This window comes from Neltuma alba, unplaced genomic scaffold (assembly GCF_004799145.2).
Source record: "Neltuma alba isolate B1F8T4 unplaced genomic scaffold, ASM479914v2 tig00002811_pilon, whole genome shotgun sequence".
Classification (NCBI taxonomy): Eukaryota; Viridiplantae; Streptophyta; class Magnoliopsida; order Fabales; family Fabaceae; genus Neltuma; species Neltuma alba.
In genome coordinates, this window is record NW_021633026.1 from 91,085 (window position 1) to 117,417 (window position 26,333).

The window sequence follows — 26,333 nt, forward strand, 5'->3', positions numbered from 1 at the left end:
TAACACACAAGCCACATAAGTCTATCCCTCCCTATAGGGGATCAAACCGACCTATAGGCCTATCCCACACTTTGGGGGACGATTAAATAGTCACAAAGATCCATCCCTTATTACAGGCCTATCCCACACTTTGGGGGACGAATAAAAAGCCACAAAGGTCTATCCCTTACTCTAGGGACGAAGGAAGAAACCCACCAATGTGCACCAATGGCGGCCTTACCACGTGGTAGGATAGCGCTCAATCCAAAATCCAAATAACAACCAACCATTCACAATATAATAAAAATGTCTCAATATTTTCCCAGTATAATCCATAAGATATAAATCATATATCTTTTCCAAACTTCTCAATCACAATTCCAAAAATCCCACAAGACAATTTTCATAGCTCAAAAGATATAACATATCTATTCAAGTTCCAAATATCAAATATTATTCTAAAAACAGCAAAATACTCACAAACAACATATTAGCACATATAACAAGTGGAAAGTGGTTACCTCTCGCCAAAGCAATACTAAGGATTACCACAAGGTCAATCCTTTGCTCAACCAATAATTAATCTAAAATATCTTCAAAGCTTAGCCTTCTCCTTCACGAGGACTGCTGCTACGCTCTTTCTATTTCTCTCTCGCTCTCTTTCTCTCCTCCCCTCTCTCTCTCACGCGTTCTCTCCCAACTTCTGCATCCCCTCTCCCTTTTATGCTGCAACTTCTAACTACCCTTTACCATTTTTCCTTCGTGCAATTACTTTTCCTCCCCAAAGTCTTCCTTCTCTCCCCCTAAGTCTTCCTAATCCCATTTTTTCCACACGTCTACCCCATTTTCCACTCTCTCCCAAAATTTCCACCGTAACATTTCAACTTTCCACCAACTTTTGGTGGAAAGTTGACTCTATTTTTTTTTAATTTTTTTTTAATAGGATATTACAGCATGTCCTTCATGTAGGATTTTTCGGTTAGCATTCAGCTGAATCAGCAAGGTAACGGTTAAACGAGACTTTTCTGTTAGCCTAGGATGTGGACACACTGTTTTAATTAGTTTGGGACACTGGATGCACCAAAAATTACTTTAGGATACTAGGCGCACCTAGAAAAATAGTTCAAGGTGCTAGGCGCACCTTAGCTCGTCAAAATAATACACATCAGACGTCTACGTGTCCGCCACATCAGATTTTTCAGTCAACTAACGGTCAAACTTAAGCCCGGGATATGGATCCACCGTTTTAATTAGTTTGGGACATTGGATGCATCGAAAATTACTTTAGGACACTGAGTGCATATGGGAAAATAGTTTGGGGTGTTGGGTGCACCTTAACCTTTTTAAATATTCATGAAGATTAAGCATAACCTCTTAATTAAAAGAACCACGAAGTTTGATTACTTGTAATCTATGTTAATTTTCCAAAGCATTTCTTTTAATTATTTGTATTAAAAACCATTTCTTTTTCTAATTAATACGTAAAGTTTTAAAAAAAATATAAATTTAAAATACAACGTAAACTGAGCAGAAAGAGTATACTATGGGCTGAACAAAATTAAAATCATGATAAATGAATTATGATAATAAAAAGATTTGTTTTAAATCTATGACAAAAAGGAGATTTTTAATTTAATGCGCAGAGAATTTCTTTTTGCTACGTATAGCCATTCTCCTGGAGTATTGGGCACTGAATAAATTTATTTATTTTTTAATTAAAAAATAGGCACTAATAACTAAGACAGTAATTAAAATCTTAATGCTACCACGCTAAAACAAATTAAAAAAGAATTTGTTTTGAGAGCATGTGGGCTTCGAAGTCAGGACTCAGGAGGATCAGATTCACTGTCCACTTGGGTTTTGCTTTATTGACGCTTGACCAATGACCACTCTACTCTTGATCAAAAGTCAAAAAGGTAAAAGAGAATCTCAGGGGCTTCTACTGGTTGCCCAAAAAATAGTGGCTACTACTGTTGGTCCTTGTTTCTGCTTCTTCCTCGCGAGCCATGTTTGGGTTTGGTGTTTCTTCAGCCACCGCCGCCGCCTCAGCCGTTCCCAACCCCAACTCTGTGAACGGTCCCATTCTTGGTGCTTCGCTTTACAACCCTTCTTGTCACTTAAATACCTCTTGTTTCAGTTCTTACCTGCTCGCAAGAACTGAGGTATTCTTTGTAATTTGACTGTAAAGTTTACATCTTTTTATTTTTGTTTTCCTTTTTTTGCTTCTTAAACTTTTGTTGGTCGTTATTGTTTTTCAATGATTTTGGTCTTCAACTGGGTATGTTCAGTTCCGTTCTTCTTCACTGCGCTGGTGCTATATTCCAATCAAAGCCATGGCGGATGCTGACACACTTTCAGTCCCTAAAAGTGCTTCTTCATGCTCTGCTGCTGGTAATTTCTGTTCATTTTATTCTCCTGCTTCATTAGTCTGGGGTTGATTTGCATTGAGCTAATTTATCATTTGTTCCGTATATTGTTAGCTTCATTTAGTTTCAATACCCCAAAATTAGCGAGTGCTCTTTGAAATAGGGGTGTCAAAAGGACTACAGGACAACTGTTTGTTATTTTCTATTAGCTCATTGCATTCAGGCCAGCCGCTAAATTTTGGAGACTACAATCAAATGAGCCTAACAATTTAGGGACCAAACTGTTAATTTACCCATTTACATTCTTTGCACTAAACGGGTTCTTAGTTTTCTTTAACTGTAGAATTCTAGGTTTTTATTCCTTTCTCCTGTATGCTGATACGTTTCAATCATGTAGTGTCATGGGTGACCTTTGATTACAGTACTAAAATAATTTCTTGCTTGTTTTTGTTATGTTGGCCTGAAGCAGGCAACAAGCAAGCATTAATATCATTGTCGGACAAGAAGGATCTTGCTTTTCTTGGGAAAGGGCTCCAGGAATTAGGGTAAATTACTTATGCTTTCTTTTGTTTCTTCATTTTGGGATTTTAAGCATCTTTCTGTCTCTTATTCAAGTTTTTTTTCTAAGAGCAATGTCAGGCTTATTTTGTGCAAAGCAATTTTGTAATGGTCTCAATAATAAATTGTAGATATACTATTGTTTCAACTGGGGGAACAGCTGCTGCACTAGAGAGTGCTGGAGTGACTGTTACTAAAGTTGAACAGCTTACCCAGTTTCCTGAAATGGTGAGTATCCATTTTAGACTGAGTTTCTTATCCCAAAATTTTATAACTAGCATGTTCAATCTTCTATTTATGTGTGTACAGTTTCTTATGTGTTTAAGGTTTTTTTACCCTGTGTCATTGGTATTCGTTCTCATATTTTTGGAGTTTAAGATTCTATGATTCTCTTTTGCAATCTAAATAAATGACCTTGATAGGAAGAATGTTTTGGTATTTCTTCACAGCTCGATGGTCGTGTAAAAACTTTGCACCCCAGTGTACATGGGGGTATTCTTGCACGAAGAGACCAAAAGCATCACATGGAAGCTCTTAAAACACATGGAATTGGTAAAATATATTAACTCTGTCAATACAGTTACATGATGCAAGATATGTCATTAGATCAAACTTTGAGTCCTTCGTACCAATTATGTTTGTGTTGGTTATCTTTATCTGATAGAGTTCTGTTTCAGGTACTTTTGATGTTGTGGTGGTGAATTTGTACCCATTTTATGATAAAGTCACATCAGCCGGTGGCATTGAATTTGAGGATGGGATTGAAAATATTGACATTGGTGGTCCAACAATGATCAGGGCTGCTGCAAAGGTGATTTGTTTGATCAAAAGGGCCGATATGTTGAACTTTTGGAATTAGGCAAAATTTATATGATATTAGAATAACTTTTTGGACTGTGCTTGGCCTTTCGGAATGCCATACTTTTTATTTAAAGGTTGGCATACCTTCCTGAATGGAGTTTATGCTAGTGTAAAAAATGACCTTATCTAGGAGAAAGAAGAAGGGTGACTAAGTTTTGAAATTGTTTAACTAGTATTAGAGCACCAATTTTGTTTTGATGTTGCATCCTTTATTCCCATCAGGGCAAATTTTTTTATAATTGTCTGTGCCCTTTTGTTTTTACTTTTTAAACCAATTCTGGACTTTTGATAGGTTGGTTGCATTGACATTATATTGATATGAGAGGGAGTTAAATGTTTATCAGTTTAATGCTTTTGTTTCTTTTGCCAATCATTTTTAATGCTTCTATGACTTTTTTTTTTTTTTACTTCTTAAAGCTGCATACCTAGAAGATGTATTCTGCTGTGCTGGATGCCCATAAATTGCTTTTAAAGAAAGATAGATGCTATGATAGAGCTGAACATCTGAGTTTTTCTGGTGGAATATCTTATATATAAGCTGATAAGTTCTTCATGGAACAGAATCACAAGGATGTTTTGGTGGTTGTTGATTCTGAAGACTACCCTGCCCTTATTGAATATTTGAAAGGAAACCAGAAGGATCAGAAATTCAGGAGGCAGCTTGCTTGGAAGGCTTTTCATCACGTTACTTCTTATGATTCTGCTGTATCTGAGTGGCTATGGAAGCAGAACGGGGGAGGTGAGTATGCCATAGGTTTATATGAAAATATAATTGAATCATAACATTTATTTGTGAAGTAGAAATGAACATAAAAGAACTAAAACCCTAGGAATGCCTCATTAGCACCCACCAAACTTCAATTTTGAAGCCCCTCGCCCCCCAGGGCCAAAAATTTTTTCCGTCTCTTTCCTGATTTTGATGCTTGAGACATGAATAATCTAAACAAAATGGCTTGTTTCCCTTCTAGCAGCAATATGGATAATGTGTAGGTTACGTATGTGAAATTAAGTACAGGTGGCAATATGATTTAGATAGGTTGATCATTTTAACGGGCACAAATGAGATGTTTTTCCCCTTTTAATTTGGTTGACAGATAAATTTCCTCCTGGCCTAACAGTGCCTCTTTCACTGAAAAGTCATCTTCGATATGGTGAAAATCCTCATCAAAAAGCTGCTTTTTATGTTGATAAAAGTCTTTCTGAGTTTAATACTGGTGGTATAGCAACAGCCATACAACATCATGGAAAGGTGAGGATACAACTTAGTTTTCTTATAATATTTCCGGTGAATATCATTTGTATTTCTCAAAGCCATTATTTTGTGTTTGGGGATAAAAAAATAACATGAATTTATCATAATCTTGTGAGTTGAACTTACACATGTTTGTGATTTTTTTTTTTGGTTCTACGCAGGAGATGTCATATAATAATTATCTAGATGCAGATGCTGCTTGGAACTGTGTGTGTGAGTTTAAGAACCCCACATGTGTAGTAGTAAAGCATACAAATCCATGTGGGGTAGCCTCACGAGATGATATTCTTGAAGCCTATAGGCTTGCTGTGAAAGGTGATCCAGTGAGTGCATTCGGTGGAATTGTAGCTTTCAATGTGGAAGTTGATGAGGTGAATTTTGCTACTAAACTTCAAATGATCAGGAATGTTTTATTGGATGAGTATTTTTTTTGGGAATTTTTCAAATTTGTCAACAATGTTTTGGTTGTCATAGCTATCTGATTTTCGAATATTCATAATCTTACTTTACAAGTTAGCCCTGTACTTGTTAGGTCAAGGGTATGGGCTTGTCATGTCATCTTGAGTTTCTTGTAAAGATAGAGACACTTTCCCTTTCTTAACGTTTTACTGTTTATTATCCAATGAGGGTGACAAAAAGGAAACATTTTACGTTTTGATTTATTGTATTATAGGCTCTTGCAAAGGAGATTAGAGAATTTAGAAGCCCAACTGATGGGGAGACAAGGATGTTTTATGAAATCGTAGTTGCGCCTAGCTATACAGAGAAGGGGCTTGAGGTGCTTCGTGGAAAGTCCAAAACTCTAAGGATTCTTGAGGCCAAAAAGAACGAGCCAGGAAAGCTTTCACTTCGGCAAGTCGGCGGAGGGTGGTTAGCTCAGGATTCAGATGATGTAACCCCAGAAGACATCCAATTTAATGTAGTCTCTGAAAAGTCTCCACAGGAGAGTGAACTTTGCGATGCAGAGTTTGCGTGGTTGTGTGTGAAGCACGTCAAAAGCAATGCTATTGTGATAGCAAAGGTTGCTTTATGTTGTATCTTGATGCCTTGCTTTACTACAGCAGGTTCACCAATCTGATTTTTTTCTTTGGATCAATTTTGGCAGGACAAACGTATGTTAGGCATGGGAAGTGGACAGCCGAACCGTCTGGAGAGTTTAAGAATAGCTATGAGAAAGGCTGGAGATGAGGTTAAAGGGGCAGCTTTAGCTAGTGATGCTTTCTTCCCATTTGGTAAGTATTTCCATCTAATTAACTACTTGCAGTATCAGTACGTGGGAAATAATGACGAGTTGGTTAAAATGGAGAATAGTTAGTTGTTAGGTGTTGGGTGTTTCAGAGAGTACAATTGCTTGATACGAGACTAGCTAGGAGCTTTATTTTGATCCTGAACATTAGACTTTAACCCACTTTGTCCTCCAAATTTATAATTTTTTTCTCAAATTATCCATATTGATTGTATAAACTAAAAGAGTTTCCATTGAATGGTAGTTTCAATGCAATTGATTAAAAAGGGTATTTTAGGGAAATCATTACACATTTTTGACAAATAATTAAATTAAATTAATTTTTTTAATCTCTGCAAATTAATTATCTAGATTTTATATTGGGGACTGGGAGTAAATATTAGGCTAAGATTTATCCACATTCCAATATTGTATGTTCAAAAACAAACTGTCTAGTCAACTTGTACTGTATGGAGATAATGATGGGTTCAGACAAGACTAACTGAGACTATCCCACCCCATGTCTGTGTCAAATCTAAACAATAAAGGTTTAGTTTTTCGTTTAACTTGCTCCAAACCTCGGTTAAATGTCGATTTATCCGACTTAATCACGGCAAAGATTTTTGGAACATCTCTGAACACAGTGCTGTCTCTTGGTTTATATATGCAGCTTGGAATGATGCAGTGGAAGAAGCATGTCAAAGTGGAATAGGTGTAATTGCAGAACCGGGTGGTAGTATCAGAGACAAGGATGCTATAGATTGTTGCAACAAGTATGGTGTTTCACTATTTTTCACCAATTTGAGGCACTTCAGGCATTAATTAATAATGGGAAGATGATGAGTTTGAATGTTTACTATTCTGTTTTGGGACTCACAAGCTCAAATCTGCTTTTCACCATTTCAAGTGGCTGAATGAGTAAGATTGTGATGCCATCCTTTTTGTAGACTGGAAAAAAAAAATAGTGTAATAATGTTCCCCATCTTTCTTTAATGTTAACTAAACCTTCCGGTGCATCTAATAAAACTGGAACTAGCTAAACCTTATCGTTTGTTTCCACTGAATAAATGATGGTTGATTACATGATATACATAATGGTATTATGTTACATGGGTTGTAGACTTGCTCCTTATGGTCTTAAAAATGAAAATTAGTAGAGGATTTGCTTTGACACTAAATTAATTCACTTATTTTTCAAATACATATATATATATATATATATATATCTCTCTGTTGCTTGCATATATTAAAAGGGTTTTTTATTGATTAAAATAAACATTTTAAGGGAACCAACATATGTATTTTTCACAAACAACAAAATTAATTTTTTTGAATATATTATAAATTAGTTGTTTTGCCTTTTCACAAACTTAATTAATGAAAAGGTCCTCGGCTGATAATTTTCTATTAACCCATTTGTTATTCATGTGCATACTGAACAGGTTATGGACTTGTGGTAGAAAATTTTTCATTCCCTTTTCTATTCTTTTTCATTACTTTCCATTCAAACCAATTTTTTCTACTAAATCAAATGAGCCCGTATTCTCGAGGCAACTTGGAGATTAATCTTTCTGCTCATAGAAATAAATCTCTTGATCTCTGTTTGGTCTATTTGGTGTGAGGAAAAATGAGCGGAGGAGAGGAGAGGGGAAATGAGGGAACATTTTAATGAACTCGATTGAAGAAATTAAAAAAATGAGATTAAAAAATAATTTTATTATTTTTTATATCACTTTTTTATTAAAATTTTAAAACCCCACTTTTTCAAATTTTTATATAGAGTTCGTTAAAATTTTTCTTTTCCTCCCTTCTTTATCATTTTCCTCATACCAAATAATACCCTAGACTCGTGGCGTGGTGCAGGGTGGGTTGATAGTAGCTCACTAGCTCTTTTTGTGACTTGTGAGTAATCAATGAAATCTTTTGTGTCAGGCTCAACAATCAGACTTCTAAAACTCATCTCAGCTCCTTAAGCACAGCCCATTCTTTGGGTCCATGAGCATTACAATTACAATGATCAAACTAGTTAGAAAACCGGCAATCCAAATTCCGTTATGATCAAGCAGCACAGCTCCACAAGCTGCTCTGTGTAATGTCTGAGTTGGCACCATCAACATTTAGTTTGACAACATTCAGCTTTGAGCCTATTTGAGATAGCATTTAGAATTATTTATAAGTATGTTTTATGTAAGTTGAAATAAAATTCTTCTCGTATACTTACCTCATATTTCATAAATCATGATTGAAAGATTATTTATAAGCTATTTCAAACGAGTGTTTAATAACATACAAGTACTGTAAAATATAAATTGATAGTGTCTAACTCATTCGGCTTTTAAATAAATGAAGATCTTTTGAATAATGGAAAAGGGGGGAGTTGAGGGGAAAAATTAGCTGTCCAAGTTGTTTTAGTAATAGCATTATCCATTATGCTGAAATGAGATTTTAAACTTGAATTTGATGTTGACATGTTTATATTTGTATGGTGGCATGTATTTAAATTATGAAAAATAAAAAAAGAAAAAGTTAGTTGAAATAATTATTTTAATTAATCTTATCAAATTTCGTGAGTATTTTTATTTTAATTAATATTATAAAAGTACAAAAAAAAACTACTTAGAATTTTTTTTTTGGCCGACAGAACTCAGCAGAATTAAATGAATACTTTTTCATGAAATAAAAAATGAAGATGGGCATCTTATCTATTCTTTATAATAATAATAATAATAATAATAATAATAAAGCTAGAATTAAGAGGGGTTAAGAGGGGGTTATCGTTCGCCGGTCCTGCTTCTTCCTGCTCTCCCGCACCGTCAAGCAGCAGAGCCACAACTACTCTGTCTGAAAAGAGAAACATATACTGAACCTGCGATCAACAACTAAGAAGATTTCTGCTTTGCTTTGTCTTCTTCAAGTGTGAATCTCCACTGCTTATCCAACTATCGTCCAATTCAACCCCGGTTTTCTTCTTGTTCTATCCTTGTTTTTCTTAAAATTAGGGGAGGAAATTATATGCATAGTTGGAAAAAGTGTAATACCCGATGCCAGTATTTTCACTTCGTTTGCGTATCGGCGCTTCCAGATTGGATGACTAAGTCCTGTAAAACTTTGAAGCATAAGTGGGGAAAATGAATAAAGGAATGAATAAAACTTCTTTTTAATATCATTCTTTCTTGTTCCTAGCATTCTCTTCTTTCTCAGAAGAAATGGAAATGGGAAAATTTTGAAGAAAAGAGTTGTCTTTTTCAATTGAATACTTCTATTATTGGCTATTTGTGGTACTTGATGCTCTAACAAGTTCTTGATCTGTAGCCAACTTCTTAAAATGCTGCCTTCGATTATTAATCAGGTAACAGTTTGCTTAGACCATCGGGAGAAGCCTACTAAAGGGCCAACATGGCTGCCCAGGCAATCTCTGAAACTGCCCGGAAAATTGTCACACCTGAAACCCTGCGGAATGCAGCCAAACAATCCCAACGCTGCCTTGTCGTCCCCGTGCGTCTCCGTCGTGCCATCAAAAAATACTTGCGAGGTCCCACTCTTCTCTGATTAACCTCCTCATCCTATTTTTACTGTTCACCTACATGATTCCACAATTTCAAGCTTATGTTGATCATGGTGAGTTTGGAATTATAGAGGAGGAGGAGCCACATATGAAGAAGAAAGTCTTAAGACTGTCTCAATCGTTCAATCAAATCAAGGATGTCAACCTTCAGCTGACCACATCCACATCAAAGGAGCTAGTTGAAGATCCTTTCAAGTCTGTTGTACAATCTAAGCGTTGGAAGATTAAGAGCTCGTATGGCGACATTGGTCTCACGTATAGAGATGATGAGACGATTGCTTATGTCGCATCCCGGATGCCTGCTGTTTACTCTGCATGTTATAGAGTACTGAAAGAGGTAGGTGGAGAAACCCTCAGAAAAGCGAAGGGCATATCTCTTAAATTATTAAAAAGTCTAAGCTGAGTGAGGAAGAGGGAGTGAATTTTTGATTCATTCATATTTTGTAATTTCTTGCTAAATATAGTAGTGAACTGTGTATTTTATTAAGTGTAGGACCATTTATTTGATGCCTTAGCCTCTGTAAGGGGTGCATTGTTCTTTTACTACATAGTATTTACATTACTTTGTTGCTACTTACTATTATGAATGAGCAACAAAAAACTTTTAGCATTAAGTAAATTGTTAGTACATTTGTAATGAATCTTCTAAAAAAGTTGGTATTGCATTTCTCCTTTTAGGTTCGCAGGAGACTTCCTGGTTTCTCCCCAGCTAAGGTATTAGATTTTGGTGCTGGAACAGGATCAGCTTTCTGGTAATGGACTGTTGAACTTTGCTCTTGTGAATTGGTGGTTTTGATGTTATAACTTTTGGTGTTTCTCAAATTAATTTGTGGTGATTGAAACTTGCTTATCCAGGGCACTGCGTGAAGTCTGGCCAAAGTCTTTAGAGAAAGTTAATTTAATAGAACCATCACAGTCAATGCAGCGTGCAGGCCAGAGACTGATACAAGGTAATTAGTTATTAATTTTTCTTTAATCTTATTGGTATTTTAGTACTTTCAATTTGAGATGAAAGAGACTAAGATATATGAATTCTTAAGAGAAGGCTAACCAAGCAACTGTCATACATTGGAAATACGTAGTGAAAGAATTTGCACTGATATTGATCATCAGATTCAAGATTTGCTGAACTTTGGTTTCATTTTTGTGAAAACAACTCTTTGTATATTATGCGAATGCAGTTTTGCTAAAACTAGTTTACATGCTTGGCCTCAAATCCGTGATGAAAGATTAGTGATCTGAGATAAGAGATAGGAGCTGGGGCAAATCCAGGTTTTTCGTTTTTCTGTTTTTTTGTTTTTTGTTTTTTTTTTTTTTGGAACTTTCAAGAATTAGGTATCACTTAAGCAAGTTAGAATACACAGGCACTTGGACCTTTATACTGATTGCAGGAAAGTTTTTCTTCTTTAAGCTATTCAGTGGCTGTTGATGATAGAATGAACATTGCAGGAGAAGGAACAGAGCAGCATTTTCTCTTTGTAATGTGAGCTAAAATAATTTAAAGTTGAAACTTTGAAAGATGAAAGAAAAAGAGAAAAAGGTTGTTTATTTTATTGGATGAGAAGATGGCTAGAAAAAGCATGAGAAAACTACTTTTGGATTTTATATTTCTATTGGATGGGAAGATGGCTAGAAAAAGCATGAGAAAACTACTTTTGGATTGTATATTTCTATTGGATGTGAAGATGTTTAGAAAAAGCATGAGAAAACTACTTTTGGAAGAGGCTGGCAAGCAAGCCTTGTTATGCTTGATCCTTCATAAGCACACCCAAATTTTTTTTCAATTGATGATAACTGAATTGTATCAGCTATAGAAATTAACTAGTCTGTTCAGGCCTCAACTGTGCCCTATGGTTCTCCTTGATGCATTATACTATGCAAGTTACATAAATTTATATAATGGATAGCTTTTCTCTTCTTTCTAGAATAAGATTCTTTTTGCCATGGTAGTGAGTCATCGATTTTCATGTTGAGTAGTATCAGGGAAAAAAAGGGATAAGTGATTTCTGCTGCACTCTGTTGAGGGTTCTTTTTGATTTTGCTCAAGATATATTTGTGCATTAATCAGAATTAGGATTGCATATATTGAAATCTGTGAAGGAAGTTAATGATTGATGAAATTATGATTCTTTCCTGTTGATGATCATTCAGGTCAGAAGAATTTGCCACTTATTCATAGCTATGATAGTATTCAAGCACTTTCAAAAAATATTGGTAAATCTGAGAGAAAGCATGACCTTGTAATTGCAGTAAGTCAGTTCTTCTGGTTTATTTTTACTTACGAACTAGTTGTTTGTTCAAGTTCACTGTAATTTTTACATTAAGAGGTCAAAGTAGCTAACCAAGTAAATCAGCCCGGAAACTTTTTCTTCACTAATAACCTAATAATATATATTTTATATATTATCTGTTGAAAATGTACTGGGTTGGCTGGGTTAATCTGCTTGATCTTGCACACTGAAAGTTTTGTAAAAGTGCAGGTCTTACCCGCCGGGGGGGGGGGGGGAATCTCTTGCAACATTCTTCTCACCCATAATTCACAGATTATCTAGAAACATGTTGTTTGCACAAAAGTAAATTATTAGATACAAAACATGAAAATAATTCTGCCTGATTTATTATTAAAAAAAATACATTTTTATGCTTAAATGTTAACCAAGCAGTCAGATTTAAGTTGCAGTTAGATATGCAAAGAACTAAATTGATTATAAGTACTTTGCTTGCTAAACTGTACCTGCCTCTTTATGTTGCTGGTAGTGACACACTTTCTTTTACATATATTTCCAAGCATTTGTTAATGTTTCCTGAAGACGCTAATTAGAAAAGAAAAGAAATATTTAAAGTATTTATGTTTTATTATTATTTCACTAACAACATCCTAGGTTAGTTTTAGGTATTATATCTTCTGGTAATGTTTAATATCTTAGAGGATAAATCTAACATATTAAGAATTAGTGGATATGATGTCTAGGATCCTGGGTTCAGGATTTTGGTTCAGCCTATTTTAATACCTAATGTACATGGCAGTTTAATCATTGAATAAACGAAACAAAGGTTTACCACATCTCTGCATCCTTCATTTCCTTTAATTGATTGTAAGTACTTTTGCAATTTATTCTTATGGGTTAAAGTCCTACGTACTTGGGGAGATACCATCACTAAAGGATCGAATTACCATGGTTCGCCAACTTTGGGATCTAACACAGGATGTTCTGGTATGATCTCAATTTTATAGTTCTTTTAGTTTCAATATTTTGATAATTTTCAAGTACTTATTCATGTAACTCATTAGCTTCTTTTACTTAGTTTTTTTTTTTTTTTTTGGGGGGGGGGGTAAAGAAAAGTTTCCATTTCAGCATATTTTTATGAAGCAAAAAATGTGTTGAAGAAGCTTGTGTGGGTAGTGCTTTTGAGCAGAGCAATTTTTAGTGGGAGAATCATGTGAGGTCCAAAAAAAGAAAAAAAGAATGCAGTCACCAAAAAGTCTCATAAACAAGTGAGTAGTATAGACATGTTATCATTTCCTACACTGGGACTTGCCATTGCATACTATTTACTTGTTGTGAGTGATTACATTCCTTCTTTGGGACCTCATAGCGATTCTCCCATTCTTCATTTCAAAATTTCCACATGTCTGGTCCTTTGTGATACTCAAGCTAATGATGTCTCATTTCTGAAATCAACATCTGGTAGGTTTTGGTTGAACCTGGCACACCTCACGGATCTAATATTATAGCTCAGATGAGATCTCATATACTATGGATGGAAAAAAGGGTAAAACTAACTGTTCCTTTTATATCGTTATTTGAGAAGTTTGAAATGGAGATGATTGTCGTTTTTCTTTCAAAGTATGTCTTTTCCCTTTGTGGTTGTGCTTCTATTTAAATATTCTGTTGTTATGAGCAATAAAATCTTCAAACTTTCTAGAAATTCCGTAAAATTGCCCATGGGAACATTGGAGATTGTAAAGACTTGATCACTCAGAAAACTGGGGCTTTTGTTGTTGCTCCTGTAAGTATGTTGCATTTTGACTTAACTTCTGTTTTCCACATTGCAGTTCACCATACCACTCCGGTCCTTATTATAAGTTACTTGTAAGAGAAAAGTTTGGTCCTAAATACAAATCACTTTTGAGTGTTATTAATGACCATGTTCAAATTTTACCCTTATTTAATTTCTATTGGAAAGAGAGAAAGACGAGAGAGAGGTGAGGATGATCTATTAATGTAGAGAGGGGGAATTTAATAAGGACAAATTTGGAGAACTTCATCAATTTAAGACTTATTCAATGACTTAAATGTCATTCCTTGCTATGTGAGAATGAGTTGCAGATGACTTATATAATGAGGACCGAAGTGGTATTCACTTTCTGTCTACTTCCCTGCCCCCTCCTCTTTTTCATCACTGTCTTCTTGTCTGATAAGTTTTCATTGAGCAGTGTCCTCATGATGGCCCTTGTCCTCTGGTAAAAACTGGAAAATACTGTCATTTTGTTCAACGCTTGGAGAGGACATCTTCACAGCGTGCATACAAGGTTTTTCTTTAAATCTTCAACTTGTTTAGTCAGAAGGAGTCTCATGGCTGATGCATTCTTATTTCCCTCTTTTCCTGTTAAAAATTACAATCATAATGAGAAATACACTTTTATTCTAACAACTATATAACTTTATAGCGTTCCAAAGGTGAGCCCTTGCGAGGATTTGAAGATGAGAAGTTTTCTTATGTTGCTTTCAGACGAGGGCAAAGACCAATGTGAGTGCTTTAAATAATCTTTTCAAGCTTGTAGATCAGTAATATATAAATAAAATAACAAAACAGATTTTAAGAGTTCTCTCTCACGTAACTTTGAGATGTGGTCATTTATCTCACCTCTGCACCAAAAACATGGATATTCTTCTTTTTCCTAGTTAATGCATTATTTTTCCTCTGTTTTTATGGTTATACCTTTTATTCTTAAGCCAATAAATGTTTTTTTATTGTCTTTTTGGCCATTGAGCAATATGATTGGGAGCCATGTCTTGTAGGACTTTATTTCATTTATTCATGCTGTAGAATAAATTTGTGATCGTTTGGCTCATCGATTGGACCAGGGAACCTTGGCCTCTTGATGGCATGCGATTTGAGACCTTAAAGGAGCAGCAGGCCAAAAGAAATCCGGAGGATCTTGAAATTGACTATGGTATTCCTTAAACTTGTACATACATGCTTTTTGTTAATGATTGGGTTTGGCGCGCCACTAATCTAGATTACAAAGTTAGATTGAACCATTTCTAACTCTGACCTATTAAAATGATGGCCGAACAATGTTGGGCAAGGCTAGTCCTATGGACAGAAATTTTATTTTTTCCCCCTTGTTGAAAAGTTACTAAAATTATGAATAGTAAGCTGGTATAGTTAATTAACCTATTTACCTTGTCAGTTAATGACGTATTAGTTTTTTTATACCTTTTACATACCATCCAAGATGGCGAACCAAATTGGGCTGGGTTGAGTTTGGTTGGCTCATTCTGATTCTTTTACTTTGCCCAGTCTTTGGGGAAGTGTCTCAAAAACAAACTTTTTTGTTTCGTATTTTTATCTGTTTCCTTTTTCCTTGTCAGAGGACTTGTTGAAGTTACAAGAACCTGGTGATTCTGCTTATGAAGAAAAGGATTTGGTTGCTTATGATTCTGACGTTGTCGAAACAGAGGGTGCTGATGACAATGAAGAGGATGGGGAGGGAGAGGAAGATGGGGTTGGTGCTGCTGATCTGGGTGGTGGCTGGGGAAGAATAGTTTTTATGCCTGTTAGGAGGGGTAGACAGGTAGCTATGAATGTTTGTAGATCCACCAACAGGGATGCATCAGAGGGTTCTTTTGATCGTATTGTTGTTACACAGAGCAAAAATCCTACATTGCATCATCAAGCCAAAAGATCCATCTGGGGTGACCTGTGGCCCTGTTAAAGCGAAGCAATTTTGGGTGCAAAATGGTAAAATTCTCTTTCTTCTGGGCCGGACCACCCTGCTAGCCATTTTTTATTTTGGTGTGCTTGGTCAGACCCAAAAGGCCCAAGGAACCCCATTACAAAGATGGGAGCTCTTTTATTCTATACCTCTCGTCCTTCTTTTTAGCCAACTTGGCATGTGTTGGAAGGGTGGTGCCAACAATTAGATTATGTTGGGGGGAATTTTTCAATTTTTTGAAAATGTAAGATTTCTTCGGAAAATAAGTTTTCTGTATTTTGATGGCTTGGTCAAGCTGAAATTCATCCTATTGGTGGTGTTTTATGTTCAGGGTAGGATACATTATTTTTATATATCATATAAATTGATCTGCTGGAAGTTTAAATGCTGAAGGTAGATATTTATTTTTGGCATACGAGTGAAGAATGATATAGTTAATGATTGCAATTGTATCTGTTTTCTCAGAACATTTATCTATCATCTCCAAATAAAGTTTCAGTATGAACCATTTACTATTTAATAGGTGTAACTTCATTTTAAACGAAATTCATATACTTTATGCTTCATATTTAGAATGATAATTTTAATATCATTTGTTAACCGGATTTGTCTCAATTTGTTTGAATTGAATTGAGTAAGTTAATTGAGGAACAAGTCTAAAAAATGTATTCGATCAACTCAACAGGTTTTCCTTCGAGTCAATGAGTATTTTCTGTCATTTTAGAATTATAATGAGTGATATATACTCATTCCACTCACGTTCTATGGTTGTATTCTTTCCTAGGTTATCTGTTTTGCAGAAAAATTTGCAATTTTCATATAATCTTCATGGAATTCAAGTGAGAAAAATATAATACCCCACAAGACTTACTAGTGGCAAAAAAGTTTTAAAAAAACTATAAATAGTGCAAAAATTAAATAATGGAAGAGAGCTGCAAATGACAAATATTCATAAGCAAAATCATTTGGCTTCCTGCTTTTTTTAGTATATACGTTGATATTGATTTCATCCAATACTAAAACAGGTTAGCAATAGTTTGAGAAACTATCACCAGAAGCGTGTTACAACCAAAAAAACATGGAAGTTTTAAGCAACTGAAAACTAAGCCTAACAATGTGAACTTACTACATGGTTTTCAATCCATGATTAGAACAGGCAAGCAGTTGAGGAAATGAGAGAAAAGGCTCGCCAGAAAGTGGGATTGCAAGAGAGCTTGGAAGTGCAAATGCTCAGAAAAGTAAACTGTGATAGAATGCTCAGTGTTTGAGCATCCTGGGGAGGAGGAAAGAGAGTGATTTAAGCCCTTTGGGGTTGGGGGTGGGGGGGGGGGGGGGGGGAAGGAAAATGGATTGGCTGACTGTGGATTAGGGCCATTTCAATTCGACCATGTCACACTGAGGAGGTAATTCTTTGGATAAGTGTGAACTGGGGTCCAAGAACGATTTAAAAACAAAAGGTGCGCAAGCTAAAGAAATGAAGCTTCAGCCCCTCGAAATGACAACATAGACATACCCCATGAGTGCATGAAATTCACCAATACAAAGAAAGTGAGACATGACGCAGTGGGACGAAGATGGATGAAGATGCAAACGTGACGGATTGGTAAGCATGCGTCAAATGTAGAAAAGCTACACAATTGTCACTTAAAACTTTCATGAGTTCGCAACACTTCTCTGTCAAAAAGCATTAATTACATTTCACCTCCCTTTATTTATTTATTTACTTCTCATTTGTAACATTTGATCGTTTAATACTATTCTGTTTGTTTGTGCTAACTAGCAACTTAACATCCGAGAAAATTACCAGGGACGGCTCAATGCTCCTTCGTCCAAGTCAAATCATGTTGGCCTATAATTTGTTGCTTCTCTCTCATATGCCTGACGACACAACTTGTTCCAAAAGGCATATTAGGATTTAGGAGCAGAAAAAACCTGTCCTGCAATCTTTCAGCATCCTTATTGTTTGAAAATTATGTTATTTTCAAATTGGTATCGTAACTATTTTCACTCAAACGTTCCTTAAGGCTTTTGAACAGTTTGTTACCAATTTGTGCATTAATATATTAAAATACCTCATTGGGAGCATGTTTTTAATCGAACAAGTTTTTTAATTGCTTGGAAATTAATTGAAGAAGGTTTCCATAAACAATCCAAACCACTCGCATTCTATCTCCTATTTCATTTCTCATTCAATTTCCTCTACCGCCTCCTTCGCACCACTTCCAGGTGCACCCTTGTACACCGATGCAACATGTTCACTACGAATTCATGACTTTCCATCTCGTGCTTATGACATTGAAATAATAATACGAAAATGGTGACACCTCGGTTCAAAAATAAATTTAAAAAAGAGAAAAGCAATAGTATCATATAACGGACTCAACAACATAGCATGAAGTATGTCCTTTTTAAGAAACATTCAATAACTAAAGCCAAAATTTGCCCATCACATTTAAACACATCTATCTCCGAGGAAAAACTCAAACCCTAAATGTATTTTGCTAGGATAGTCCTCAACAATTCACAGATCAAGGGGCCACCACAATCCTTCCAGCCACTTGGTCAAGATCCCTCTGACCATTTGAAGTGATTTTCCTGCCACTGAGAAATCAAGTTCGAGACATTTCAGATCAATGTTCAAATGAATCTTAGACCATTAGAATGATAAAACAGTCAATGATCAATAACCACGTAGGTAAAACAGCAGCATGTTTCTAAAACAGTTACCGGCTGATATTCGACAAATGCTGGGGCATTGAAGAGAACAAAATAGCCATTCAAGGGTCAACAATAGGAGACCAGTAATAGGTAATATCCTTAATGTTCATGAAAAGCATTTAAACTCCTGCAAATTGACAAGAAAAAAAGAGTAATTACCCCTTGGCATCGATTTCAATGATGTTCATGCTCTGCAACTGCTGAAGAATGTGACGAGCAATAGCACCACTGCTCTTGCAGAAATGAGGGGGACGGCTACCATTCCTCTGGCTCCCACCATAGATCCGCTGGAAAGAACCAACACCAAGACCCCCTCTCAAGTAGATCTTCCTAGCCATGGAGGCTGCAACCAAAGATTAAGATAAGTTCCAAAACTTATCAGGCCTCTTCCAGCAAAATGCAGGAGAAAATTTTTCCAGAAGTCATTGTGACTACTCAACCTTTTTGTTATTTTCGGGAACATTGTGACTACACATATGAGGACAAAAACTTGCATCAGTAAGCAAACGAACGAACAAAATCTGAGAGATTAAACTCACCAGCCCTGACATAGTACCAATCAGGATCATATGGAGCCAGCTCCTTGAATCTTGCAGTCTTCACAATATCTGTCCACTCGGGAAGCTCCATCTGTTCAGAATTAAATAATCGTAAATAACTAAAAACAGTCAACCCTGAAAAATTCAGCTCTAATAAAAGCTGCACCAGATAAATTATATAACAGAAAATTAATGCTCGAAGAGTCTCAATCTAATTGACAAATGACAAATTATACCACTAAAACCACTAAATTTTGACCATGATGTCAGCTCCAGCTAAAATACCAGCACAAAATTATATATATTAAAGAGGAAACAAATAAGTTGCTACTAGTATAGTACAACACAGGGAATACTCATCAGCTGGCATTGGTATTCACCTCAATATTGCAAATAACTTCCCACAAACACAATCATCCACGAAGAAAATCCTAAGATCAAACATAAGCAAGCTCCACCGAATGAATTACCACAAGAAGCCATGGTATTTCGAAAAAGAAAATCAAGCCAGGTTTGTGAAAAAAGAGAAAATAGAAAAGACCACAATATTCTACATAGGAAACACAAAGCATGTAATACTAAGTTTTGAAAGGCATTCTACTTAGCATGGAAAAGCAAGGAAGGATTTGGCACATTGCCAATCAATCCATTGTCATCTGAACACAAGGAAGATGAAGAACCCATCCCCAGCTAATATTCCAGTGCTTTCCCAAAGAAACAAAGGAGGGAAGAAGATACCTTGCCAGATCGCTTGAGATGAGCAGAATAAGCCTTCACGAACTCATGAGGCGAGACGTCCTTGACAGTTCTAGCAGTAGCCATGGTTGAAGCAGAGAGAGGGAGAGCGAGAGAGAAACCCGGGAGCTGATAGCCGCTTGAGGAGTGGGAGGAGAAGAAGACGGCTCTGCGAACTAGGGTTTCTTGAATATTGTATGCGTAAATATTATCCTTCCGCATGAGGGTCTATGGATCTTTCTTCGACTGACCCGACCCGATAAAGTAATATGGGCCCTCATATTATGTTAGGCCGCTAGGCCTCTAATAACACAAGGGCCAGCTCCAAACCAAATTTACAGGCATTTTAATTATCAGTATCAAATACGATACTATCTCTTGTCCTTAATATAAAATCCTATTTAATTTTTATTTTGATTTTAAATATAAGACCCTGATTCACTTTATTTTTTATATTTGTGTATTTTTTTCTAAGATAGTTCTTCTAATAATTTTAGTTCTAGCCAATACAGTTGATTAGTAAGGATAATCTAGGAAAGACAACAACTATTTATTACAAATAACTAACTTAACTTCTTTTCTTAATCTCTTCAAATTAGTCAACTGGATCTTATAATTAGGACCAGAGGTAGTATTATAAAATTGAATTTTAAATATAGTAAATTTATCTCCTAAATAATTTTTCTTCTACTTAAAAATTTAATAAAAATATGCAAGATTTTGAAATTTTAAGAAAACAACATACTTGTGCTGAATTTGAGACACCCTTATGTATTTGAAAAACAAAGAGTTGACGACAAAAAATAGAAAAACAAATGATGTTTTGTTTCCCGAACTAAGTGGAGTTTTTTTTTAATGTAGAAATCAATGTATATAATAGTGATATCAAGATTAAAATTAAAATTTTGAATGATATTTTATTTTCTGCTTTCATAAAAGTCAGAATATATAATACTCTGGCAAAAAAAAAAATCAGAATATATAATACATTTAGTGACATGAGACTTTTTTTTTAAGTGAGAGATTGTGAGTTTGGTCTTGTCGCTACCTAAAAATTCATAATTTTCACGATAATTAAACTAATAAAAAGTGACTGCCAAAAAAGGATCGAATAAAAACTGAATTGAAAGTGTATTTACTTTACACCTAGATTTTAAAGAAGAAACACAAAGGTGTGTAGCTGACAGAAGGGATGCAAAAGTTAATGCCAAAAAGAAACCAAAAAGCTCAATACCACACAGTTATCAGGAATATTTTACACAAGACTTTATTTAATGCTCTTTAAAATTTTTCAATCAAATTAGCCACAATAATATGTAATATAGCCATATGCCTCCACCCATACAACACTTGCCATAGCATTTGACCACTTGGAAAAAGAACAAACATCAGAGAAAATGTTTGTTACGTTATTTCTCCACAACAGAGAACAGACCAACCACCAACACCATATAGGCACAAAGTTTCAGGTTCTCTAGCAAGAAACCATCTTTATGTTTCATCCTCAGCTTCATCATTATTATCACTTTCTTGATCTGCAAAACTCAGAGCTTCACCACAAGCAGCAGATCTAGCAACCCCTTCTTCTTCTTCCTCTTCATCTTCGCCTTCATTATCTGGGCAAAAGTAAGATTTTTTCTTCCCCTTCAATTCGGCTACTCTTTTTGCAGGTCCTGACCCTCTTGGGCTCTCATCAACACATCGAGTTGTTTTGATCTTTGGAAGTAAATCCGTCATCAACAATGTCGTCTCCTTTTTCACCTCTTCTTCTTCTTGCTCCTCCTTCCCCTTGTGAAGCACGATCTCAGGTGGAATCTCCCACCTCTTCTTCGTCCTCCCTCCCTCTGTAACTCCCTCAGTCCCTCGTGCCTTCTTCCCACCTTCTTCCTTCTCGTTCTCCGGCAACGATCTCTTCCGAGCTGCTTCAATGGCCGCCCCACATTGATTACTAGAAACCATGTTGTACCTGTTAGAACAGCAAGGGTCTCAACAGTTTGATGCTTCAATCATACTCTTAACACAATTCAATTCAAGTTTTTGAGGCACATAAATCAATTCAAGATTAATTATTCCAACGTTGTTCATGTTTGCAGATGTTTTATGAGTGAATTATGATCAGTAATCTGACTATTTGACAGTAATTTATTTCCTTCATTACCTGCTTGCGACTACTCGTCCAGGCTTCAATGGCTTCTTGGTGGATACTGATTTTTCCTTTTCGCCATCTTTGAAGAGTTTTCTTGGCTGAATCAATGAAGATTCTTTCTTCACCGGCTTTTTCCATCCCCCTGTTGTAGCCGCTGGTTGCTTTTGAGATTCAAATTTACTAGCGTTTTTTCGTGTTTTCGGACTAACAGTCACACTTTTCCCTCTTTCGCTTATCGCTGATTTTGATTCCTCGATATCTTGAAGTTGCAACAAGCACGATTTCCGTCGATTTTGTCTCGCCGTACCAGGGGTCGTTTCCATCTTTCCCGGCGGTCGGAATCTTGCTGTGGCGAAGATCTCCGACGGCCCCAAACTCATGCCCCTCCGATTAAACTTCGACTTCACATTTGACGATAGGGAAGGCTCTTCAATCTTCTTCACACTTGGTGTCGCTGGACCTGGGGTTATTTCCACCTTCCCTGGCGGCCGGAATTTCGCTTCGGCAAAAATCTCCGACGGCCCTAAACTCGCACCCCTCCGATTAACCTTCGACTTCACACTCGACGATAAGGGAGTCTCTTCGATCGTCTTCACACTCTGTTTTGCTTCCATGAATTTGGCAGGCACAACTCTCCCTCGCTTTTCAACCGTCGTTTTTGCGATTCGTTCAGCCTTTTCAAGTCGAAGCGCTTCCAATCTAGACGACAAGCGTTTAATCTCGTTCTCGATTTCTTCAATCTCAGCATCGATCTTTCGCTCATCGTCTTGTTCGCACGTCTTCTTCTTGGCCAAAACCTTCGAGGGTTTTCTCAGTGAGTTTCCGAGAACACCGTTTGAATGAAGGGGCTTAATGGCAGCGGAAGATTTCACAGAAACAGATGAATTCACCATTACAGGGCTCAAATTTTCCTTGCTGCGATCAGAATCCAGTGATTCGGAAGGGTTTTCGAACACAGGATCAAGACTCGACGACCAAGAAGCTTTCATGTGTACTTCGTCACTGTCGAAGGCGGCATTGTCCCACACCTGAAGCTCCGAGGCGTTCATGGAGTCTGAGAATTGCAGAAAACTCATATAGCTTTGTGATTCTACGGAGAAAATGGGATTATGAGGTCTCGATTCTTGAAAGATTCTGGGAATGAAGAAGAAGAAGAATCAAGCGGGATTTTGAAGAGTAAATGTTTTTTGTATTTTCGGATTATATGACCGTTAGTGTGGAAGTAGACGTTGGCATATGACAAGAAGGAGCGCGATCCGGACCGTTGGATGGGAAACGGCTCCTATAGACGCTCCGATTTTGATTTAAAGGCATCTAAATTTGTGGTCAACCGTCAATGAACGCCCATAAGATTAAAAGGTGACGAAATATTTTCTTGGATTAAGATGCCCAGCACCCCAAACTATATTTTTAAGTGTGTCCAGTATCCTAAAATAATTTTTAGTTTATCCAATTTTCCTTGGTTCGACCCACGAATTTGCAAACATGCCACTACCAGTGCCAACTTCAGCTTTGGAAGCCATGAAAGTGCTGTTAGTAGAGCTATCATTGTTGTATTCTGCCAATGAGATGCCCTCTTTCGCATATTCTTTGAACTCATGGGTGTCTTTCCAAACAATACGGCCTTTGAATCCAATCTTGGGATGCATTGCCCCTTTACCGTACTTAGTGAGCGTATTTGGCCGATGTTGCTTTCATTCCCCTAATTCATGAAATCAACTATTGCCCCATTAGAGTTCTTGGCATAGGATATGAAGCCATCTATGCTCACATTGGAGTCATTTCTATAGTTAATAAAGCTTTGGGTGGGTTTGTTACCTCCATCTCCGTAGTTTTTGAAGTTATTATTTGGGAGTTCATATTGTTTCCATAGTTGTTGAATTTATCAGTCCCACCATTCCTAGTCTCGCCGTAATTTGTGAAGTTAGACTCGATGCTTGAACTTGCAAGCTCCGCCAATGGCTCTGGTTCTGTAGGTGTGGATGTCCTGTTCCATGCTCACTTTGCGAGGGTGTAGCTGCGGAAGTTGTCTTTGTGATCAGTGGAGCCTCAGCTATATCATCGGAAATCGTTCTGACTCGACATGAGGAACTGATTCTGGGAGTTGTTTTTGAACGGGTTTGCCTCCGCCAATCTGACCCGATCCACAATTTGTGAAGTTTTTAGGATCTCGATACACAATAAAGTTGCCATTCTGATTGTGCTTTCCAAAGGTTCGTGTTCGCCTCTTTCGAACAAAGAAGGAGGGCAGAGGAGCAGAACTTCATAGAGGCGCGTGGAGAGCGTATTAGTGGCTGCAATCAGAGCAAAAGTCACCGTGTCGATAGCACTCAATGAGGAGAAGATACACTTCAGCTGCCTATGTGTCTACCATGTTGGATATCTGGGGTCAACTTTGAGTCGAGTCATGAAGTTAACAGTTGAACATAACATTTCTGTTAGCTTAGATAAAACCAGGAAAACGGGCCAAACCCATCGGACCGGCCTGTTTAGGCTTGAGAATTATGAGAGCTAGGCTTGAAAAATTTTCCTGAAATGAAAAACAAGCCCTACAAGGCTGGTCCTGTAGGATCGAGCTTAAAAATACCAGCCCGTTTATGCCCTTTTATAATTTTTCTTGTTTTTTTTGAAAAGCTTATTGTGTAATTCTAATATTATTAATTTTTTACATTATTAATGATGTTTAGGCTTGAGAATTATGAGAGCCAGGCTTGAAAAATTTTCTGAAATGAAAAACAAGCCCTACAAGGCTGGTCCTGTAGGATCGAGAGCTTAAAATACCAGCCCGTTTATGCCTTTTATAATTTTTCTTGTTTTTTTTAAAAGCTTATTGTGTAATTCTAATATTATTAATTTTTTACATTATTAATGATATTTCAAATATTTATTTATCTTATCATTTTAAAATTAAATTTCACATAATTGTTTGATTTATTTAGTTTAGCTAATAATTTGTCCAATTAAATTTTTAAAAAAATGGGTTAATTTGGACTTTAATAATGATTTGATTTATATTATATGTATTGAATTTTTAAACTATACATATTTGATAGAGAATATTTTTATACTTAATAACTTGTGATTCTATAATTTGAATTAGAAATTTATAAGTTTCAACAACAATGTTTCTAAAACTAAAGTAAAATAATTGTTAGACTGCAAAATTTAAAAGTAAAAATTTCTATAAAGAAGAAAAACTTGATATTTTGTTACGAAATAAAAGTATACTTATGAAGAAGAGTAATTGATTATAGTATGAAGTTTCAAAATATTAATGATAATATTCGTTTATTACACATTTACATTTACTATGGATGAAATTTTTATGTTGTTATCTTGTTAGTGAATGTTGGGATTTCTTGGATGTTGATGGATATTATATATGATGATATTTTATATTTGTGACTTAATTTTATTCATATTTATGTCTTATATTAATAATTTCATTAGTTTATTTTTATTTTTTTGATAAAAATATGAGAAATATAAAAAATAGTATTTTTTCTTAAACGGGCTGAAAGCCCGCAGGTTGGTTCCAAGTCCGTTAACTAAAAGGGGGGCCTAGCAAATTGGAATATTTTTTTAAATTTGGACCCTGTAGTGCCAGACTTTTTAAACCCGCCAATTCTGCAAGGCCGGGCTGTATTCCCACTTCTAAACTTGGGATATGGGTGTACCATTTTAACTAGTTTAGGACACTGGACGTACTAAGACGCACCTAAAAAAAAGTTCAAGATGTTGGGTGCACCTTAATCTTATTTTCTTTACAAAGATAATTACATTAATTTAATTTAGGCCAGTTTTGCCGACTTGATGGAGGGGGAAAAAAGAAAGATTCTCACGTTTGACTAATGTTTTTTTAAAGGACCAAATCAGTAACTTAAATTTGAGCATTACCAAAATTATAGATCCATAAATTTTACACTAGTGTAAAATTGCACACAAAAAATTAGGGCTAAAATTTAACCATTAAAAATATCAAGATACTGGATGCATCACGTAAATAAGATCAGGCATACATTTGTACATTTACCCTTGGCATATGCATGAGAATGATTTTCGGAATAAAAAATTATTCATAAATTTAAACATGTAATCTTATTTAAAAATATTAGAAATTTATTCCTTTGTAATGGATCAAGCTCTTCTCCGTGAGTGATATTCGGCCTCAAATGTTCTGAACAACTCCATTCAATTTCTGCGTTAATTTTTCAAGCCTAGTTATGCATATTTTTGCTAAGCCAAAGTCTTAAAAAAGCCCATATCTGCTCATTAGTGCGCACACATTAATTTTCTTAAATAAGCCCATATCTGCTCATTAGTGCACACTCATTAATTTGAAGTGTTCAAAATTAATTAAAATAACATTCAGTATCTTGATTTTATTTTTTGAATGAATCTAATATTCTGATCTTATTTATAGTCTATTCAACACTAGAATGAAA

At 35.9% G+C, this 26,333-nt stretch overlaps 4 protein-coding genes across 5 annotated transcripts; 2 read left to right on the plus strand and 2 right to left on the minus strand.

Moving 5' to 3' along the window:
• Nucleotides 1-1,963: 1,963 nt before the first annotated feature.
• LOC114738899 (bifunctional purine biosynthesis protein PurH) lies at nt 1,964-7,329 on the plus strand. Its single transcript, XM_028926964.1, has 12 exons — nt 1,964-2,141; nt 2,268-2,370; nt 2,815-2,890; nt 3,035-3,131; nt 3,353-3,455; nt 3,581-3,714; nt 4,326-4,503; nt 4,859-5,013; nt 5,178-5,387; nt 5,690-6,037; nt 6,122-6,248; nt 6,912-7,329. The coding sequence occupies exons 1-12, from the start codon at nt 1,986-1,988 to the stop codon at nt 7,061-7,063; spliced, it is 1,839 nt and encodes a 612-aa protein (XP_028782797.1). The 5' UTR covers nt 1,964-1,985; the 3' UTR covers nt 7,064-7,329.
• A 1,701-nt stretch (nt 7,330-9,030) lies between these two features.
• Nucleotides 9,031-16,262, plus strand: LOC114738908 (methyltransferase-like protein 17, mitochondrial). Of its 2 annotated transcripts, none has more exons than XM_028926978.1 (13): nt 9,031-9,155; nt 9,591-9,773; nt 9,878-10,143; nt 10,485-10,558; nt 10,662-10,756; nt 11,958-12,055; nt 12,938-13,021; nt 13,500-13,580; nt 13,734-13,817; nt 14,245-14,340; nt 14,479-14,558; nt 14,897-14,985; nt 15,407-16,262. In XM_028926978.1, the coding sequence occupies exons 2-13, from the start codon at nt 9,638-9,640 to the stop codon at nt 15,748-15,750; spliced, it is 1,527 nt and encodes a 508-aa protein (XP_028782811.1). In that variant the 5' UTR covers nt 9,031-9,155; nt 9,591-9,637; the 3' UTR covers nt 15,751-16,262. The 2 variants fall into 2 exon arrangements, with proteins under 2 accessions (XP_028782811.1, XP_028782807.1); XM_028926974.1 differs by having other exon boundaries at nt 9,046-9,201.
• A 1,806-nt stretch (nt 16,263-18,068) lies between these two features.
• Nucleotides 18,069-19,924, minus strand: LOC114739093 (40S ribosomal protein S19-3). The gene is made up of 4 exons (XM_028927148.1): nt 19,746-19,924; nt 19,008-19,098; nt 18,628-18,811; nt 18,069-18,351 (listed from the first exon to the last, which is right to left on the minus strand). Exons 1-4 carry the CDS (start codon nt 19,827-19,829, stop codon nt 18,279-18,281), a joined length of 432 nt encoding a protein of 143 aa, XP_028782981.1. The 5' UTR covers nt 19,830-19,924; the 3' UTR covers nt 18,069-18,278.
• A 1,059-nt stretch (nt 19,925-20,983) lies between these two features.
• Nucleotides 20,984-23,024, minus strand: LOC114739068 (uncharacterized). The gene is made up of 2 exons (XM_028927131.1): nt 21,901-23,024; nt 20,984-21,708 (listed from the first exon to the last, which is right to left on the minus strand). Exons 1-2 carry the CDS (start codon nt 22,962-22,964, stop codon nt 21,234-21,236), a joined length of 1,539 nt encoding a protein of 512 aa, XP_028782964.1. The 5' UTR covers nt 22,965-23,024; the 3' UTR covers nt 20,984-21,233.
• Nucleotides 23,025-26,333: the final 3,309 nt, after the last annotated feature.

Bases quoted from the DNA above. Each gene is read 5' to 3' on its own strand.
- LOC114739068 (XM_028927131.1), bottom strand. From the start codon at position 22,964: ATGAGTTTTCTGCAATTCTCAGACTCCATGAACGCCTCGGAGCTTCAG. The intron at 21,709-21,900 runs GTAATGAAGGAA...CTGTTCTAACAG, and splicing joins GGACGAGTAGTCGCAAGCAG to GTACAACATGGTTTCTAGTA.
- LOC114738908 (XM_028926978.1), top strand. From the start codon at position 9,638: ATGGCTGCCCAGGCAATCTCTGAAACTGCCCGGAAAATTGTCACACCT. The intron at 10,757-11,957 runs GTAATTAGTTAT...ATGATCATTCAG, and splicing joins AGGCCAGAGACTGATACAAG to GTCAGAAGAATTTGCCACTT. The intron at 14,986-15,406 runs GTATTCCTTAAA...TTTCCTTGTCAG, and splicing joins GGATCTTGAAATTGACTATG to AGGACTTGTTGAAGTTACAA.
- LOC114739093 (XM_028927148.1), bottom strand. From the start codon at position 19,829: ATGGCTACTGCTAGAACTGTCAAGGACGTCTCGCCTCATGAGTTCGTG. The intron at 18,812-19,007 runs GTGAGTTTAATC...CTTTGGTTGCAG, and splicing joins TTGGTACTATGTCAGGGCTG to CCTCCATGGCTAGGAAGATC. The intron at 18,352-18,627 runs GTAATTACTCTT...TTGATTTCTCAG, and splicing joins ATTGAAATCGATGCCAAGGG to TGGCAGGAAAATCACTTCAA.
- LOC114738899 (XM_028926964.1), top strand. From the start codon at position 1,986: ATGTTTGGGTTTGGTGTTTCTTCAGCCACCGCCGCCGCCTCAGCCGTT. The intron at 5,014-5,177 runs GTGAGGATACAA...GGTTCTACGCAG, and splicing joins CCATACAACATCATGGAAAG to GAGATGTCATATAATAATTA. The intron at 6,038-6,121 runs GTTGCTTTATGT...CAATTTTGGCAG, and splicing joins ATGCTATTGTGATAGCAAAG to GACAAACGTATGTTAGGCAT.